The sequence below is a fragment of the Dipodomys spectabilis genome, unplaced genomic scaffold, assembly GCF_019054845.1.
Source record: "Dipodomys spectabilis isolate Male_0828 unplaced genomic scaffold, ASM1905484v1 ptg000095l, whole genome shotgun sequence".
Classification (NCBI taxonomy): Eukaryota; Metazoa; Chordata; class Mammalia; order Rodentia; family Heteromyidae; genus Dipodomys; species Dipodomys spectabilis.
Window position 1 is genome coordinate 40,373,318 of NW_024870772.1, and position 18,315 is coordinate 40,391,632.

Consider the following 18,315-nt stretch of genomic DNA (forward strand, 5'->3'; position numbering starts at 1 on the left):
TCTGGGCCTGGGCCCTGTCCTTCAGCTCTTCAGCTCAAGGCTAGCATTCTACCACTTCAGCCACAGCACCACTTCCAGTTTTCTGGTGGTTTATTGGAGATAAGAGTCTCACGGACTTTCTTGCTCAGGTTGGCTTTGAACCTCAGCTCTCAGCCTCCTGAGTAGCCAGGATTACAGGTGTGCACCATCGGCACTGGCCTGATTAGTTTTTTTTTGTTTTTTTATTGTGAGAATACTGTACGGAGGAGTTACAATTACATGGACAAGGTAATGAGTACATTTCTTATCAAGTATTGTTTTTTTTTTAATGTGAAAATACTGTACAGAGGGGTTACAATTACACGGGCAAGATAATGAGTACATTTCTTATCAAGCATCGTAGCCTCCTCCTTTGTTTCCCCTTCTCATCCCTTCCCATCCTACCCCCCCCCAACCCCTACCCAATCCTCCTCCCCCCCCCCCCACCAAAGTTGTAAAGTTCGTTTTCGACATAACGATTTGTACATCTCATTGTTGCAATGGGTCCACCTGTATCCCTATTTAAACGATTTGTTTTTCCCCTTCACCTCCACAAATTGTATTTTTATATGATTACTTTTATCCCCTTAGTTTTATCCCCTTTGTTTATTTTAATGCTTCTGTAGAGTTTGTGATAGACTTAGGCTAGTTTCAAATATTAGGCCATTATATTTATTTTATTCACATTCAACTATTTGAAAGCTACTAATAGAAAAATCAGACCTTAAAACAATATAAAGATGAAAAAAGGATATGAAAACAAACTTCCTATTAGCAAGTTCATAAGCTCAAAGACAATATAGAGTTACTTTTTGTATACAAGAAGAAAAAAATACTAGAATACTATACTTAGAAATTCTCACAAATGGTGAACTAAAGACTTTTCAGTCAAACAAAACCTAAGAGTTTTGTGTCCAACAATGGTGTTATAAGAAATGCTAAAGGAAATTTTTAATACCAGACATTAGAATGAGATTTGGATCCTTGCAAAGGAACAAAAAAAATTTTAAAAATCATGACTGTTCATAAATATAAAAGCTGGTTTGACTCTTTTGTTAAACTCTTAAAAATAATTGACTATTTCTAGCTCAAATAAATAGTTATTGTATTTTAGCACATTCTAGTACAGAGCATATGGAACATGAAAATGAACAGCATTTCCCGCCCTACTGAGAAATCATAAAATGCCCTTTCTTAGCTGCCTTTGTATGGTTTGTTCTATGGGCCTGAATGCAGAAACTGCCTGAAAATAACACATTTTCCCCATCTTTGGTGAAAGGATCAGATTTGATCAGTTTGGGGAGGTAAGAAGATGTCACAACCTTTCAAACCAGGAAGGAGGGAGACTTAAGTGACACTATGCTTTTCCCTCAGGCTGAGATTACAAGAGAAAAACGTGGGTTTTATGTGGTCAGATAGAAAGAACCCCTTAGAAAGCAAGGTGCCTTTGTAACTGGGAAAGCCATTCCATTTTGTTGTTGTTGTTGTTGTTGTTGTTGTTAGTGTGTGTCTTGACCAACAAAGGGCTCAGGGTGCTACTTAGCACCTACACAACTGAGTGAGAAAGAAGAGGAGTAAGTGAAGTCCCCTTCTTCTGATTTTCTTTTGTGCATTTGCTTTGATGTGTTCCATGCACAGGTAATGGATTTTGGTCAGCGCTGGAGCTCCGTTAGCTCTGTTTCCAGAAAATCATCTGGAAGAAAATCAGAGTGTTGAGTATTAAACTAACAGCCAATGGCAATGCTTGGTACTCACGATTCACATCTTTGCTAATTATACCTGTATATGATCAATTAACCATGTATTAAAGACTGGGTCTCCCAAACTGCAGTATGCTGAGGAGGTTGGGGACACTTAAGAGGTAGAGCCTTCAAGGACATCTTCATGTTGTTGGAAATATGTCCTTGAAGGGGTAGCGGACCTCACCCTCTCTTCTTCTCTTTCACTTCCTTAAGGACAGCTGTTATGCCCCCATCATCCTCTTGCGGTGCTGTACTGCCTCAATCACAGAGCAAGGGACCCAGTGGTCATGGACTGAATCTTCTAAATTCTGTGTCGATTTAAGTCTTAGAAATCTCAATTATCTCAATTCTCCTCAAAAACATTTTAAACAATATAAGTATTCTTGTGCCCCTTTTGGATAATAAAATTACAACAAAAATGTTTTCCATGAATCATATCATGTCTATCAAAGATCATCAGCTCCAGTGACTGCAGAAGACCTATGGGAAGCGTAAAGGCATGTTTAGGGCCATAAATAGTGCAGGTGCTAAACCATTTATATCTGCTTTGTTTACCACCTTCCCCTTATCACCTTGACACAGGATCTACAGGGAACTTTACTACCAATGAGCCATTCTTTATCTCCTACAATCCTGAAGGTGTCAGTATTGAGATTTCTGATGCTGTGTCTGATTGACAATGTCACATATCACAATTACTTAAGGCTATGTGAAGACATTCACACAGTTAACTTTGAATGGCTTTTAAAATCATATTTGGTAAGAATCTTCAATTGTCCTTTTCTAAACTTTACCATCTCTAGCCCCAGTAAATTGAGTGAACAGTTTTCTTTGAATATATAAGCTTTAATACAAGAACAATGTGAGAATCAAAATGTATGTACTACTGCATTAAAAGCTTTATGACTGCTACTAGTGTGATCTAGAACCATACTACCATTGGAAAGCATTACTAATTGATTGTACCTTTAAGCAAACATGAATTCATTCAAAAATATGGTTGTTTTTTACAAGTCGTTTAAATAAGGATACAGGTGGACCTGTTGCAGCAATGAGAAGTACACGTTGTCATGTCGAAAACGAACTTTACAACTTTGGGGGGGGGGAGGGGAGGATTGAGTAGGAGGGTGGGGGGGGGGCTGGGAAGAGATGTGAAGGGTAAACAAAGGAGAAGGCTACAATGCTTGATAGGAAATGTACTCATTATCTTGCCCATGTAATTGTAACCCTTCTGTACAGTATGTTCACAATAAAAAGGTTGTTTTTTAATTTAATTTTATTGTCTAGGTGATGTACAGAAGGGTTACAGTTACATATGAAAGGTAGTGAGTACATTTCTTGTCAAATATTGTTATCCCCTCCCTAGCTTTTCTCTCATTTTCCTTCCCCGCAATGTGTTTGTATCTGTTAAATACTAGGTACTTACTTACTTGTTCTAAGTTCTGGGAAAATAAAATTAAGAACTACTTAAGAAAGCTTATTGAATGAGCTTATTAGGTAAATCACTTGTATTTTAGACTACAAACATTAAAAATGACTTTGTATGTGATCAAAATGGCTATGTTGTATAAAAATATACCAAAAACTCTTTTATCACTATTCTTTCACAACCCCTGTGTGTAATATTAGGTCTTGTTCATTTTATGACCAGTCACAAAACTACCATTACCCCTCGTAAATGCTTTGCATATTTTAGTACAGAAATGAATCGGCACCAGTAACTTATACCTGTACTTCTAGCTATTTAGGAGGTTTAGACCTATGAACCATGGTTCAAAGCACGCCTGGACAGTAAAGTTTGAAACTCCCTCTCTGATTACCAGCAAAAAATCTGGATGGAAGTATGACTCGAGTGGTAAAGCACCAGCCATGGGTAAGTCAGCCAGGCAAGAGCATGAGTTCTAGCCCTGTTACTGGTTTAAAAAAAAAGTAAAATGTAAAAACTGAAGAAACATATGTAGTAAATATACAGGAATTCAGAAGGATAATGTAACCTAAATGTAAGAGAATAGTACCAATGTCTCATTTTCTTTCTATAAATAATATATTAGCTGGGTGCCAGAGGCTCACTTCTGTAATTCTAGCTATTCAGGAGGCTGAGATCTAAGGGTCATGGTTCTAAGCCAGCCCAGCAGGAAAGTCCTGAGACTCTTATCTCCAATTAACCACCAAGAAACCAGAAGTGGCGCAGTGGCTCAAGTGGTAGAACATTTGCCTAGAGCTGAAGAACCTATGGACAATGCCCAGGCCCAGAGTTCAAGCTGATGAGCACCACCACCAACAACAAATAATAATAATAGTAATAGTATGTTAAAGGTAAGCAATATATATATACGCTCATTATATGGGAGTTATAGCTCAACTTTTAGATAAGATACCACACTGGTCTTAATACTTAATATCTCAGAGAATAACTCACATTCTGACTACTAATATTTTAATAACAACTGTAAATTCAAGCTTACAATGTTAAGAAAATGTTAAGAAAATCTTAAATGTTAAGAAAACACTTAAAATATCAAACACTTCAGGAAAAACAATAATGTCTAATTTTACTGAAAAAACATATTATTCAATGTTAAACATAAATTATTTAATGTTAAACACAGATCTGGGACAGGATTGCACAAGAGGATATATAGGAAAGTAAAATTAAAACTGAGGAAAATGAAGTTATCATTTCCATTTTAATCACCTGGTTTATCTAGAAGTGACTAAATATATTCAATCTGTAAACATTTTGCAGGAAAATTTCCAGTAAATATCGAAACAATTTCTTCTTCTTAGTGACTAAGCATTTCATATTATTATTAGAAGGCAGCATGCTTCACTTTGAAGTACATTTTGCACTCAATTTTAAGCTCTATATTTGTATCAATCATGTCATTCTTTTTCATTTTATAGTTTCTTTTAAAAATAAGTTGGATTTTTTCTAAATGACATGTTTATATAGTCACATTTGTTTTCTGGTTTTTGTTGGAGTTGGAAAATTTCTCCTTAGCTTACATGGTTATTTCTTTATGTCATTGTAATTCTATTTATTCAATGTTTTTAATCATTATTTGGCATAATTGATTATGAATAAGACTTTGTTAAGTCTGGCTACAGAAATAATTGGAAAGATGAATTTTTATGACTAAATAACCAAATCTTTTTAGTTTTAATGTTTTTTTCTTTTTTTTAAAAATTTAATTTTATTTTATTTGTGAACATACTGTACAGAGGGGTTACAATTACATGGGCAGGATAATGCGTACATTTCTTACCAAGCATTGCAGCCTCCTCCTTTGGTTTACCTTTAGTTTTAATGTTAACTAATATTTCTCTTTTTTTTGTAAGTGGGAGATTGAACCTAGCTCCTTGTGACATTAAGCACGTGGTCTAACCACTGAGAAACATCCAGCCTTACACTCTGATTCTTTTCTAACAATGAGAACTTCACATATTTTCCAAATGAAATATTGGTATGTTTCATTGACATTTAAGAGAATCTAATATAGTGGCTTCGTTTACCTCTACATTCATTTATGCCTCTGAGCTGAATCATTTCCAAAAACATATTAGACATTTCAAGCTGCTTGCTATCTTAAATTGATACATTTGCCAATAATCTCTCAAGTTTAACTCAGAGTTTTCTTATTTTTATCTTATTAAATGTTGTGTGTGTGTAAATGTAGTGTGTGTGTGTGTGTGTGTGTGTGTGTGTGTGTGTGTGTGTGTGTGTGTGTGAATGCTGGGGCTTGAACTCAGGTCCTGAGTGCTGTTCTTGAGCTTTTTGTTCAATGCTAACACTCTTCCACTTAATCCACAGCTTCATTTCTGGTGTTCTGGTGGTTAACTGGAGATAAGAGTCTCAGACTTCAAACTGCATGAAGCCTCAGCCTCCTGATTAGCTATGATTACAGGCATGAGCCACCCATACCATGCTAAATGTACTTTTGCATTTTGATTTTTCAGTATACTAGATTTCTCATTGCTAAAAAATTTGAATGCATAGTAGTTACTAAAAAACTAAAATATCTACTGTGCATGAATCATTTATAATTTCCTTTCTTATATCAAGAGGAATACAGTTCAGAAGGCCCTATGATGAATATTTTGACTCTAAAGATATAAACACACGAGGGACAGAAGTGAGAAATTTAAGTGGGTGATACTACATAATTACAAAAAAGTACTTTTCAGTATCGTTTCAGAATACACTGGAACCTCTGTTATTTTGACATTGATCTCTGATCAAAGTGTGGTATATTTAGCATTGTCTCATGTCTCTGTACATAGCAGAAGTCAAAAATAAAAATAGGATGCAGTTTTGTTGAAAAATGCACAAAACACATACAACAATCTATATACTAATCTCTTTCTTATTTGGCTAGCTGACACTAAGGAAACAGTTGTTCTATCTTTATTGACATTTTAGAAATTGTTGGTCATTTTCACTAATTCTATAGTTCTAGCTTTTAAAGTTAGAACTATTGCTCCCCAGTCAATATTTACCTCCATTTCTCAAGATATTAAGATCTATCTTTTTGAAAGAAAAAGTGATGGAGAATATTGAGGTCTTACTTTCCTAGATCAGAATCAAAACTTTCGTCTTCAGAAAGTTTCACATAGAAGATCATCTAGCCACAAAATTATCGTAAATACAAAATTTGTTTTCCGCACCTCCATTACCAGTTCTCTTAGCTCTCACCTTAACAATCACAATTGTGCAGGTCTACCCATTATTTTAGTGGTTATCTGTTTCTTGTCAACTGTTTATTGCAGGTTTTTTTTTTTAAAAAAAGTACATTAATTATTGTGAGGTTTTCTATACAAATAAGGATGTGTGTATTTATCATGAACTTTAGAAAATAGCCTTCTTTCTCGTAGTACCACACGACTACCTACATTTTTTTACTCATCCAGGAACCCTGATATTTAGTTCCTGGTACACAGAAGGGCTAACTTTAATTGAACTGAGTAGATGTGGCTAGTTGGCAGCCCAGAACTCCGTCTTTAACTCTATTAGAAAACACTATAAACTAGTGGGATTTCCAGTTGAGTCTACACTCCAAGTCCCTTAGGAACTGGGATCTTGCTTGGCTTATGGACCTGAGCAGGAGTTGGGAATGGATTTGTGTTTAATAGTGAAATTAAATAGGTCAGGATTAGAAAATAAAGTATGAAAGAAAAGAAAATCCAGCCACGTAAAAGGTATAATAGGATTAGCTTGTACAAAAAAAAAAAAAACCAACAGAAGAATTATAATGAGAGAGCATGGTTTAAAAGTCCCCTTTATGAAGCCTGTCGGTAAGCAGTTGCCTTAGCAACCTTGGAGAGCGTCCATCCTGCCCCGCCCCTAGTCCTGCCCTCAAACGCACCTTAGTCCCACCCCCTGTGTCTAGCGCCTCACCCGCCAGCCCCACACCCCTTACTTCCGCCCCCACCAGCTAGTGGACCTAGGGTTCGACTCTCTGTGCCCACACTGTCAGTGCCTGATTAAAAATGTGATATCAAGCAAATAAATATAGAAATTTATCTCACCAGTATCATAAGTCTTTCGTTCTATAATCTACCAATCCAAGTCATCCTATGTTAATGGCTAAGAAGCCAGCACCTAGCCCGAGTGTCTTGGCCAGGTTTTCAGGCAGCGCTGAGGACAGTTGCAGTTGTCGAGGTCCCCGCTTTTGCCGAGGGAGACGTGGAGCTGAGCTGAGGCGGGACCTAAGCGCTTCCGGTCTTCAGAGGAAGTGGGCTGCCGGGTGAACTGGGCGCGGGGAGTCTCTCCAGGCCCGTTCCACCATGTAAGTATCTGCTCCCCGGCCTTTGCTTCCTTCCCCGCTTCCTGCTGCTGTCGGATCCTAACGCAATCCCCCTCTGTTCCTCAGGTCGAAGGTTTCGTTTAAAATCACGTTGACGTCGGACCCGCGGCTGCCGTACAAAGTGTGAGTGGCCCCGTGTGGGCCCGAGCTGGGCCGGCCGGGCGGAGCGCGCGGTGACGCCCCGGCTTCCACCGCGGACAAGCCGGCATCGCCAGGGGCCGGCCGGCCTGCTTCCCCACCCCACTCCCCGCCACCCGCCCCGCGCGCGCTGCCCTTCCTGGAGCCCGGCTCGCGGGTTCCCGGGCTCTGACTGCAGCCATTCCGTGGGCAGAGAGCTCTTCTCGTGGGCGGGTAGGACAGGAGGATATTTAAGTACCAAGCCGTGATGATTTGCTGGTCATCTTCAACAGTCCTGCCTCCTGGTGATTTTATATATATACATGCCTCTCACCACGCTGACCAGCTGTTAGAGGAACTGAGGGAAGGCACCCCGTTCAGACCCTGAAATTACTTGGCCTTGGCCTCCAGTGAGGCCTACTGACAGGTTTAAAAAAAATAACAATCTTTGTTATGTATGTTATTCAACAGTAGATGTCAATGTAATGAGTCTCAAATCACATTACTTGGGACTGTATAATAGAGTTTAACGAAATGGGGAAATAGGGCCATCTGCCCATATAACCCTGTGTATTGGGGAGGGGAGGGGAGGATGGGGAGCCTTGAACCCAGTCCCTGGGCTTTTTCCCTGACCTACTCAAGGCTAGTGCTCTACCACAAGATCCGTAGCAGTATTTCCAACATTTTGATGATTAGCTGGAGATGAGTCTCACAGACTTTCCTTCCCAGGCTTGCTTCAAACCATGATCCTCAAACCTCAGCCTCCAATGTAGGAGCCTGGCACTTGACCCTTTACTTATTCTTTAGCAGCTGAATTGATGGTTGAATATGTCTAGGTCTTCCTGTGGCTTTAAAGAAACACTCTTCAGGTTACTGCAACTCGATGTCCCATGATGCACAGGCAAAGGACAGAGTCCGATAAACGTTTATACATAATTAATATAAACAGGAGCATGGCTTATCCAAATCAGCTGATTACTGCTGAGATCTATAACCCATATAGCCTTTTAGCTTTTAGTTTTTGTTTCCGTTAGCTTTCCAGCTCTATCCTTTCTATACCTTGTTTCAGTTCAGGGCTTAAGATCTCAAGTAATGACTTCATCGCTAAAATGTCACTCTTATGGATTTATCCTAAAATTTCTTCTACAATTCTCCTTTTAACCAATTTGTCATGTTGTGTTTTAATCTGTTGCTTTCATCTCCCAAATAACACACTCAATAATTTCTTCCTTACCTAGTAGCCAGACCATAGTAGCCAGTCTTTTAAAATCAATCAACATCAACTTTGAAGTTCACACACAAACAAACACACATACACGTTTCTTGAAACATCAGCTGTGTACACACACTCTCAACCATCTGTGGTCTTTCTACATAACAGTATTCCTAAAGAAAATTACAGTATTTTAGCTTATGAGTATTCAAGTTGACTCATCTTCCAACATAATATTTGAAAATATATACGTTTTAAATTTCAAACTTTTCACAACTTTCTTGCCCTGTACTCTCAAGCCATCTGAAAAGAGTTCTTTAATCTTTCCTTCCTCATCTTTCCATTGTTAGTCCCATAAATTTGCCACAACATCTGTAAATGCATAATGTTAGTCCTCATATTTACAATTGTTTGACTTAGGCTCTAGATTCTACGTATTTTTTTCTTCTCAGCATTAGCATGAAGTCACATCCCTGACATTGATTTTTCCATCTGCATCAGATTCCTCACTGTATATGTATTGTAGAAGGGGAGAAGGGAAAGGAAAGAGAGAGCAATGTCAATATGTGTAAGAGTTCCTGGACAATTGTGCTGTTTTAATTAATATATACTAAGTGAAACTGGAGGCATAAGTGTTACTTAGTGGATGTGTGGTTGGGTATGGTTGCAAAAGACTATTGCATTCTTTGTAAACTGTCACATTGCTAATGTATTTGATTTTTTAAAAACATCCATTGGAATATCTTTATTTCCTCCTTCCCCTTATGCCCCCAACAAGAAAGGAAACAAAAAGAACCATTTTCATTTTTTAATACTATTCTGGAGGAGTGCAATGGTGACATCAAAGAAATCCATTCACAGTTCTTTCTAAGAAAATCAGTATGATATGCTGTGGATGATGTAATGATTCTTATACAGAAATCTGTCAGTTTCATCAAGAACCTGTACATATTCCTGAAAATGATACATAATTGTAGTTGATAGGAAGACATTAAAGATAACGTGGTGATGACAAATAGAAATGTTAGCTTCTATTTGCTGTGATTTTTGTTACCTTAGGAATCATACTTTTCTTGGTTTGTGTTTGTTTGAAACTTTTTACTATGTCTTTTAAGTGTTTTCTTGGTATAAAAGGCCAATTTACTTTTCAGTTTTTAAGTGGGGAAAGTCATGTAGACTGACCATATGACTAAGTCATTTAAAAAGTGTGTCAATAAAATCACACATTCCACTTAAAAGTTTTATTTCCGATATACTATGCCCTTTCTTGCAGATCATAGTGGAAAAGAGCTTCATTATTCTTAATTTGCTGGCATGAGCCTTTTCACTTTCATCAGTTTGGTTAACTGTTTTAGAGGTGATGGTTGAATGCACACATATGATACTCCAGGTAGCCTCTACTTAGAATGGAAGTGATAACTTTACTGCTTTGGATGGAAATGTTTAAACTAGAGGTAATAAAGTAGATTAGGGACCAAGGAGTGATTCAGCAATTTGAAATACATTTCATTGGACAGAACAATATATATGCTAGAATCATTTGTATCAAAGTGTTATAAAATAAAAATAATAGATTTACTTTTGTATGGCTTGTTAGTTGTCAAGTGGAAATTGGGACACTTACACTAAGGCAGTTTTTAAAAAAAAATTATTTTAGAGTTAATGAATATAGTGTTGCAATCAAACCAATTTTAAACCTAGAAGACACCTTTGTCTAGATAAGTAGAAAAAAAATAAGAAATTTTAAACAAAAAGGCTCTTTTTAAAATTCTTCTTTCAGACTCAGTGTTCCTGAAAGTACACCTTTCACAGCAGTCTTAAAGTTTGCAGCAGAAGAAGTAAGTAGCCATGTAACAAACTCTTTATGGACCAAGGTTTAGCAGTAGATTTCAAAGTTTTTTAATGTGCACCATCTCCCTGTGGGTCATTATTGGGTTTATGCTATAAAAAATGCTGTAAGTACAATGAAAGTTGAGGCTTACTTTTAGATATAAAATGAATGAGTTAACACATTGACACATTCATTTAATGCAATTGAATTTTATAGGCAATGCGCTGAAAATTTTAAGGAAAGTTTTTGTTGAAAGTGGTCAAAGGTTTTAAGAACCATCCTTATATCAGCATATATTCAGTCTGTTCATTTTTATTACTTTCATTCCAGAATTATAATTTTCTCAAAAATCTTCATTTGATTTTTCACATTTTCAGTTTGAACATGTATTTGCACTGTCAGTAAAATTTGGGTTGAAATGTGTCTAGTTTTTAAGCTGTTGGGATTTTTCTTTAATAAAAAGGAATTTTTCATTTGGAGTTACTTTGAGTCCTAAAGTAATTTTGTACAACCCTTGGAAGAGTAGCTTGATCTGGTAGAATATCACAAGAATGTAACTTCAGCCTTCTGTTTTAGTTGTGTCATTAACTAACACATAGGGGAAATACCTCAGTTTCTTTCTTCACTATTTTTTATTCTCTCATTGCTAAGAATCAAAACCATGGTGTTGTACTTGCTCAGCTAGCTCCGTTTATGACTGAGTTATATACCTTTATCTACTGTACCTTTTTTTTTCCCCCCCTTCTTTTTTTTGCTGGTCTTGGGCTTGATTTCAGTTCCTAGGCTTTTTTTTTTTTTTTCCTTCTTTTTTTTGCTGGTCTTGGGGCTTGATTTCAGTTCGTAGGCACTCTTTGTGCTCAAAGCTAATGCTCTACCACTAGCACCATAGTACCACTTCCAGCTTTTCCTGAGTACTTCGTTGGAGAGAAGTTATTGCCTGATCTTACAATCTGATTAAATGATTTTGTGTTATTTTTGTGGTGTAGTGAAAAGTGCTAGACAGATTTGGAGTAACCCAAGTCCAAGTGTATTAGTTCATAATCTTCAGAAAGTTTTATGGTGACAAAAGTAATTATAATAACTAAATGAATAAGAAAGTAGATCATTTTACAAACTTGCCCTCTATGCAAGTAATTAATGAGAACTCACTCAACCTATTATACTTGGTGGCTACATGTAAACTGCTTTCAGGAACCACTGTCAACATTTTCTTCTTAGTCATTATTTATTACATCGTTTGTTACTTGGTATTAGAGAAGTAATTGCAAAGTGACAGTATTTGGATTTTAATCCACTTTTATCTATTCAGACGGAAAGAATAAGTAGAATGAGGTAGCATGCAGATCTGAATACAGTTTTATCTTTTTTGTTTGTTTGTTTCAGACACTTGTCCATTGACATTCCTAGTCTGGAACAGCAGATTCCAAATTGAACAAACAGATATGTAAAAGCTATAATTAATAACTATTATAACATAGTTACTGTGTTGGGTTCTTTATAATATAAATGCACAGTTCATCTTTTTGAAGTTGAAGGAAATTCTAAGGAACATGTGGTAGGAAGTAAACTGACAGCCTTCACAAGCCTTCCTAAATTGATTAGGGTTTTGATGTACTTTCTAGTTATTATGCATCACACATAGGTGCTGCACATCTGGAAAGGCTCCAACTTGTTGACAGTAGTGAGAGGGGATCCCATAAAATGACATTGTGCAACCTGTCAAAACAGAATTGCCTTAAGAAATCAGGAGTCTAGATTTAAGTCACAGATAAAGTTATCTTAATAATTATGGTCCTTAGCATATGTTTTTTTCTAGTGACATAATTGGGATCTTGACATCCCTTGCAATATAACTCTTGAATCAAACAACTTTGAAAGGCATTGAAGTTTTGATTGTTATCTGAAATTCTTCTGGAGAGACCTCTTAAACACATTTCTTGGAACTTGCCATTTCCATAAGGACATTTTAGCAATGTCTTTTGCTTATATTTTTTTGCATATAGAAGAGAATTATATATGACAAATAGACATGTCTTAAGTCTGAATAGATATTGTTTAGGCATAGATTAACAATTAGCAGTGCTTTTCCTTTTAGTTAACAAATAAAATAATGATGTTGACAATCATTGGTATCCTATAGATTTATGTGCATTATTTAGAGTACAGGATTCTTTAAAGGTAAAGGAAGCTATAGCACTTTTCATTGATGTTATTTATTATAAAATCACATCTTAGAATGATACAATTGATATTAGGCACTCTATCTGTCATGCTTGTCCTTTATAGTTACATATGTATTTCTTTTTCTCCTTTTCAGTTTAAAGTTCCTGCAGCCACAAGTGCAATTATTACAAATGGTAAGAATTGAGCTTTGTTTTTTTGTCCTCAGTACTGGAGGTTGAAGCTAGCACCTTTCTAATGGTAGGCAAACACTACATCCTTAAGCTATATCCCCACATTTAGATTTTAGTCCAGGCTGGCTTCCATCTTGTTTCTGTAATATCCCAGTAATCTGAGATATTATACACCATCATTCCTGACTAAGGATTAATAAATGATAAACATTAAGATTGTTGTCTATAAATTGTAATGTTCAGTTTCCTTATGACTTAAGTGTAGGTGGCAGTTTATGATTCCAGTCTTGTTTTCATGGCATATTATTACTGAAAGCAGCTTTCTTTATTTAATTAGCAAGTAGTTTTTTTTTTAACTTAAGTAGAGTCAGAAAATGCTGTGTACAAAATTGAACAGAGTTAAAGAGAATACTGTGATAGGCTTGCAATATTACTCAGGTATACAATTAAAAATTTGAATATCTTGGACTGCCGATAATTTTGGTGGAACGAGTCTAAAGAGGAAGTAGTGAAGTAATGAGGACTAAATTTTGCAGTAAGCGTGTAAAGTAGTAATCGATGTGTGGGTGTAAGTAGACCACATGCAGTAGAATGGACGAAGGAGATGAGATTAAGGTATAGTAGTAGTATGATGTAACAGTTTTGATAGAATTTCCTGCTCTAAAGTATTCCACTTGTCACATTACTTGGCCTACTTTCTGGAGAGTTTTAGGTTCGCAAATGAGTAACTAAGAAAATGTTTTAAACTTAGTATGTCAGTCGAATGACTTTGTGGGTTTTTTCTCTACAATTTTATGTTTCTTAGAGGTGTGGAAAATGATTGTTCGCTTTTAGCTTTTTGAAATAAATGACTTACTGCATGTGAAAAATGATCAGAAACTGTTTTCTATAAACTTGAAGGATCACTGCAATGAGAGTTGGTCTTCTTTAATCCAACAATGTGTATAAATGTATAATTAGAAATTCCAATGGACATTTTAGTTGCCTGAAGGAGTGTCATTTGTGTTCTAGGGGTTAAGTTGTTTTGGCTTTTACCTATGCACACAGCAACAATATTTTGACAAACCTTTTCTTGTTACTGTTAAATCATTTTAGCTTTAGAAATAACTTACACAATTTTATAACTTATTTTCTAGATGGAATAGGAATAAATCCTGCACAGACTGCTGGTGAGTGTCTTAGATTGAAAACTCATAAAGTTAGTGGGAGCTATATATGTCAATACTGAATATTTAATTTGCATGAACTGGAGCTGTTATTTAGGAATTACACAGCAGCTTTTACTTATGTGTCTGAGTAATATTTGTTCCATTATATGTTTCTGGCTACAAGTAACAGAAAACCTGACTTGTGGTCACTTAGGCATTAAAAGTGTTTCATTAATCTACATAGTGCAAAAGTCTAAAGGCAAGATTATGCTTTCATGAGAATAATGATTTTGAGCTACCTCATGGGATTAGTGTGAAGTAATTCAAGTAAAGCATTTTTGTGGTCAGGCCACACTCAGCTAAAACTGAACTTTTAATAAATGTCTTTATTCAAAGTAGTCATAGTTCTTAAAAAGTTCTTTTATGATGGATAAATATATCCTTTAGGGCTGATAGTCTATTTCAAAATACATGTTATTCAATATAATGGAGCCTCATCCTTGAGAAAAGAGTACTTTATTATATTGTAATTACATTTGTATTAAAATTATATTGTCATCTTAGGCCACGGATGAGAATCTTTTTTTCTGCCAAGGACCTTTTAGATATTCATGACACATGAGCCATGCTTAATCAATGCAGGCATACGGCCATCAGCAGCTAACAGTGTCATAGGTATTTTTCTCATGTACCAAATGATTTTGAGGACCAGGTTTTCCCTACCCTGTCATTGGTGGAACTCAGCCATATAGAAAATGAGCAATTAGCTTAGCACTGGTGGCTCATGCATGTAATCCTCGCTACTTAGGAGGCTGTTCAAAGCCAGCCCAGGCAGGAAAATCTCTGAGACTCTTAACTCCAAAAAACCACTAGAAAACTGGAAGTGGCGCTCTGGCTCAAGCAGTAGAGCACTAAGCTTGAGCTGAAGAGCACAGGGACAACGCCCAAGCCCAGAGTTCAAGTCCCACGACTGACAAAAAAGAAAAAAAAGAGCAATTATTTGAAATTACAGATATATTTACTTAAATCAGTAGTTTTAAGTATGTAACTTTATTACATTAAAATGGTCAGTTATTGAAAACAGTGAGATAATTTATTACATAGATACCTTTAAACTTAATTGATATATGTTTCATATGTTATACTAGAAATTTTGGGTATTTATGTTAATTTGAATGACTTCTTACTCTGGCACGTTGTCCTTTACATTGCCTTTCAAAATTGAATTGCATGTCATTAGGCATGAAAAAAAAGTCTCAGAAGGCAATTGACCCAAAATAGACGAAGGTATCTAAATACTTGTCACATGCAATAATTTAAAAATTTTCATCTTTTGGTATTTTATTGTATATTAAATGAAATATTAAATGGTTAAATTAGCTTATGTTTTTATTAACTTATATTTTTATTGATTACATTTACTAGCATTAAAAGACTAGAAGTATAGAATTAGGTCTTAATAATGACTGAGCTTTGTATTTTAATTTTCACTACAATTTTTTATATACAGTTAATTGTTGGATTGTAAGATAATTTGCTGTTGTTTTAGATGCCTAACTTTTTGTTTTGTTTGTTTGTATAGGAAATGTTTTTCTAAAGCATGGCTCAGAACTTCGAATTATTCCTAGGGATCGTGTTGGAAATTGTTAATAGCTGCTACTTGGAACATTCAGTTGCCTTTCAGAATAAATACTGGTATATTTTGTTATTGTAAAATTGAAATCAAGCATTGGACGTACTCTGAAAACACACGAGTCAAAAAGCAATGAAAGGTGACCCGGTTCTTTCTTGTTGCTGGTACTCTTCCTGTGAAGAGGAGTGCTTATGGATGGAGGCTACCACCACCCCAGAAGGTCAGAAGGTCATTTGATTGCTACCTTACAACACAAGTAGGGAGTTCATTTGGGGCAACTGGTTTCTCCAAAATTGTGCTTCAACTGGAGGATGAATGGTGATTCTTTCTGAGAGCACTTGGGTTAAAATTAATTAAAATTCAATGAATCTTAACCTATTTATTTGTCCTTGGTTTTAAAAAGTAAAAGGATTTGGATGACAATGATTGATTACTACCATCTGATTTGCATACATAGTTTGATTTTTATATATAGTTTATTGTGAAGATAATAGTTAACAATCTTCCATCAGTTGTGATTTTTATTTAATTGACTGTCATTAATTTTAGTATCAACAAATCAAAAATTGAGTATTTTGATTGAAGCATTGGGTACATAAATTGAAAACCTATACTGAATAGTTTTAACAATGACTTCTCCAATCTAGTATTTGTCAAAGTGGGATTGTAAAGACATCCTTTGCTGGGTTATGCATTTCTTTATCTAGTATTTGTCAAAATGGGAATGTAAAGGCATCCTCTGCTGGATTATGCATTTCTTTATCAGCACCCTTTGATAACTCACGAGAAAAACTAATGCCTTCAAGGATAATGTATTTGTATGGCACTTAGAGAGTATTGTTATATTGATGCTATGAAATTTATAGTATGACCTAATTGGAAATGATAGTGAGTTACACTTACTGAAGACCCAGCATTTTAAAGATGTGCTCATCCAAGGGGATAAGAAGCCAGGGAAAGAAAGGTGACCAGGCTTTGGCAAGAAGGGAAGCAACAATGAAGAGGAACAGAAAATTCACAGTGTCATAAGAAAAAGCCAACTTTGTTTTGTTTTGTTTTTTTGTCAACTTCCAATTGACAAAACTGCAGTACATGTTGGAGCAAACTGAGATAGCAAAATACTAGATAGTCTTAAGTAGCAGAGAAAAAAACCATGAACCTTGTCAACCTATCAGTTTCAAAATAACTTTATTAGAATCCAAAGAATGATATGCTAATGAAAGCTTTTATTTGCTTTACGGAGGGGTATCAGTACCTATGCATATCCAGTGATTCAGAATGAGTACTTGACCTATATTTTAAATGGTGAGCTTTCTGGAGGAAAGGGTTGTATCTGTAGTAGGTTTTCAATAAAAACTTATTGAGTTAGTAATAAATGAAGTATCACATAGTATGTGTCAGTGTTTACCCTTCCCAAGGCTTACTGGGAGAAAGAAAGAAAATAACAGGATCAGCATCTGAAAGGTGAACAAGGTAATTTGAGAAATTTACCAGAGCCAGGCACAAATGATACATGGTTCACACTTACCCTAGCTACCTGGGAGGCTAAGAACAAAAGCATCTCAGCTCAAAGCCAGCCCTGGCAGAATGTTCACGGGACTCCCTTCTCAACACAGTTTTGGGCATGACATGTACCTGACATACCTACCTGCATTTATGACAGATTGGGATAGCCGTGATTCTAGGTCAACTTAGGCAGAAAAGTATAAGATTACATCTCCATGGAGGGAACTTGGACTTCGGAACACCTGTGATTCCAGTAATAGTGTGAAGTCTAAAATAGACAATGGCAAGAAACCAGACCACATCTCAGAAATGCGGCTGAAGTGGTAGCACTCCAGTCTAGCATGGCCTAGCAAGCAAGCATGCCCTGAGTTCAAAACCCAGTATTGCCTTCCTCTCCCCTTGCCCAAATTACCAGATATTACAAAATTGATGAATAGGATGTTAAATTATGAAATGGGGAATATGCTGATATCAAAAACATACTAATATTCAGGAAAGTTTGTGTAAATTGTGATACTCAAAAGTTCCTGTTTTGTATAAACTAAATCTACCTAGCCAATGGTTTTTGAAGCCCTATCCCTGAAGTTTTTGGCTTAAGTTCTGCTTTTAGCACAAAAGTCTGCTTACTATTACATAAATACTTCTGTCATAATGCTGTCTTCATTTTGGAAATTAGATTGTAAATCTTAAGACTTACTAAACAGCTGCACATTTTGTTATTAAGTAAATGTAATCTGTAAGTTCTTTATGCAGAATCTTTTAAATTTATATGTTCAAGTGCATTACTGATCCATAATAAGTTTTACAAAAATACATTTTGTTATACTATAAAACCATATGGTCTACTCTGATTTTATTAGAGTTTTTATTAAAAATGTCATTTTAAAAGAAAAGCAGAGATGATTAATGTTCATAAGTCATGACATGAATAATAAAAATGTCTGTATTT

At 35.9% G+C, this 18,315-nt stretch overlaps 1 protein-coding gene across 1 annotated transcript; it reads left to right on the top strand.

Moving 5' to 3' along the window:
• The first annotated feature begins 7,445 nt into the window (after nt 1–7,445).
• On the top strand, nt 7,446–18,089 carry Ufm1 (ubiquitin fold modifier 1). Its single transcript, XM_042685618.1, has 6 exons — nt 7,446–7,546; nt 7,631–7,687; nt 10,675–10,732; nt 13,043–13,082; nt 14,216–14,248; nt 15,810–18,089. Coding segments are annotated over exons 1-6 (258 nt in total). The 5' UTR covers nt 7,446–7,544; the 3' UTR covers nt 15,878–18,089.
• The last annotated feature ends 226 nt before the right edge of the window (nt 18,090–18,315 follow it).

Coding starts and splice junctions, on each gene's coding strand:
- Ufm1 (XM_042685618.1), top strand. Junction 7,688..10,674: donor CCGCGGCTGCCGTACAAAGT/GTGAGTGGCCCC, acceptor TTCTTCTTTCAG/ACTCAGTGTTCCTGAAAGTA. Junction 13,083..14,215: donor AAGTGCAATTATTACAAATG/GTAAGAATTGAG, acceptor CTTATTTTCTAG/ATGGAATAGGAATAAATCCT.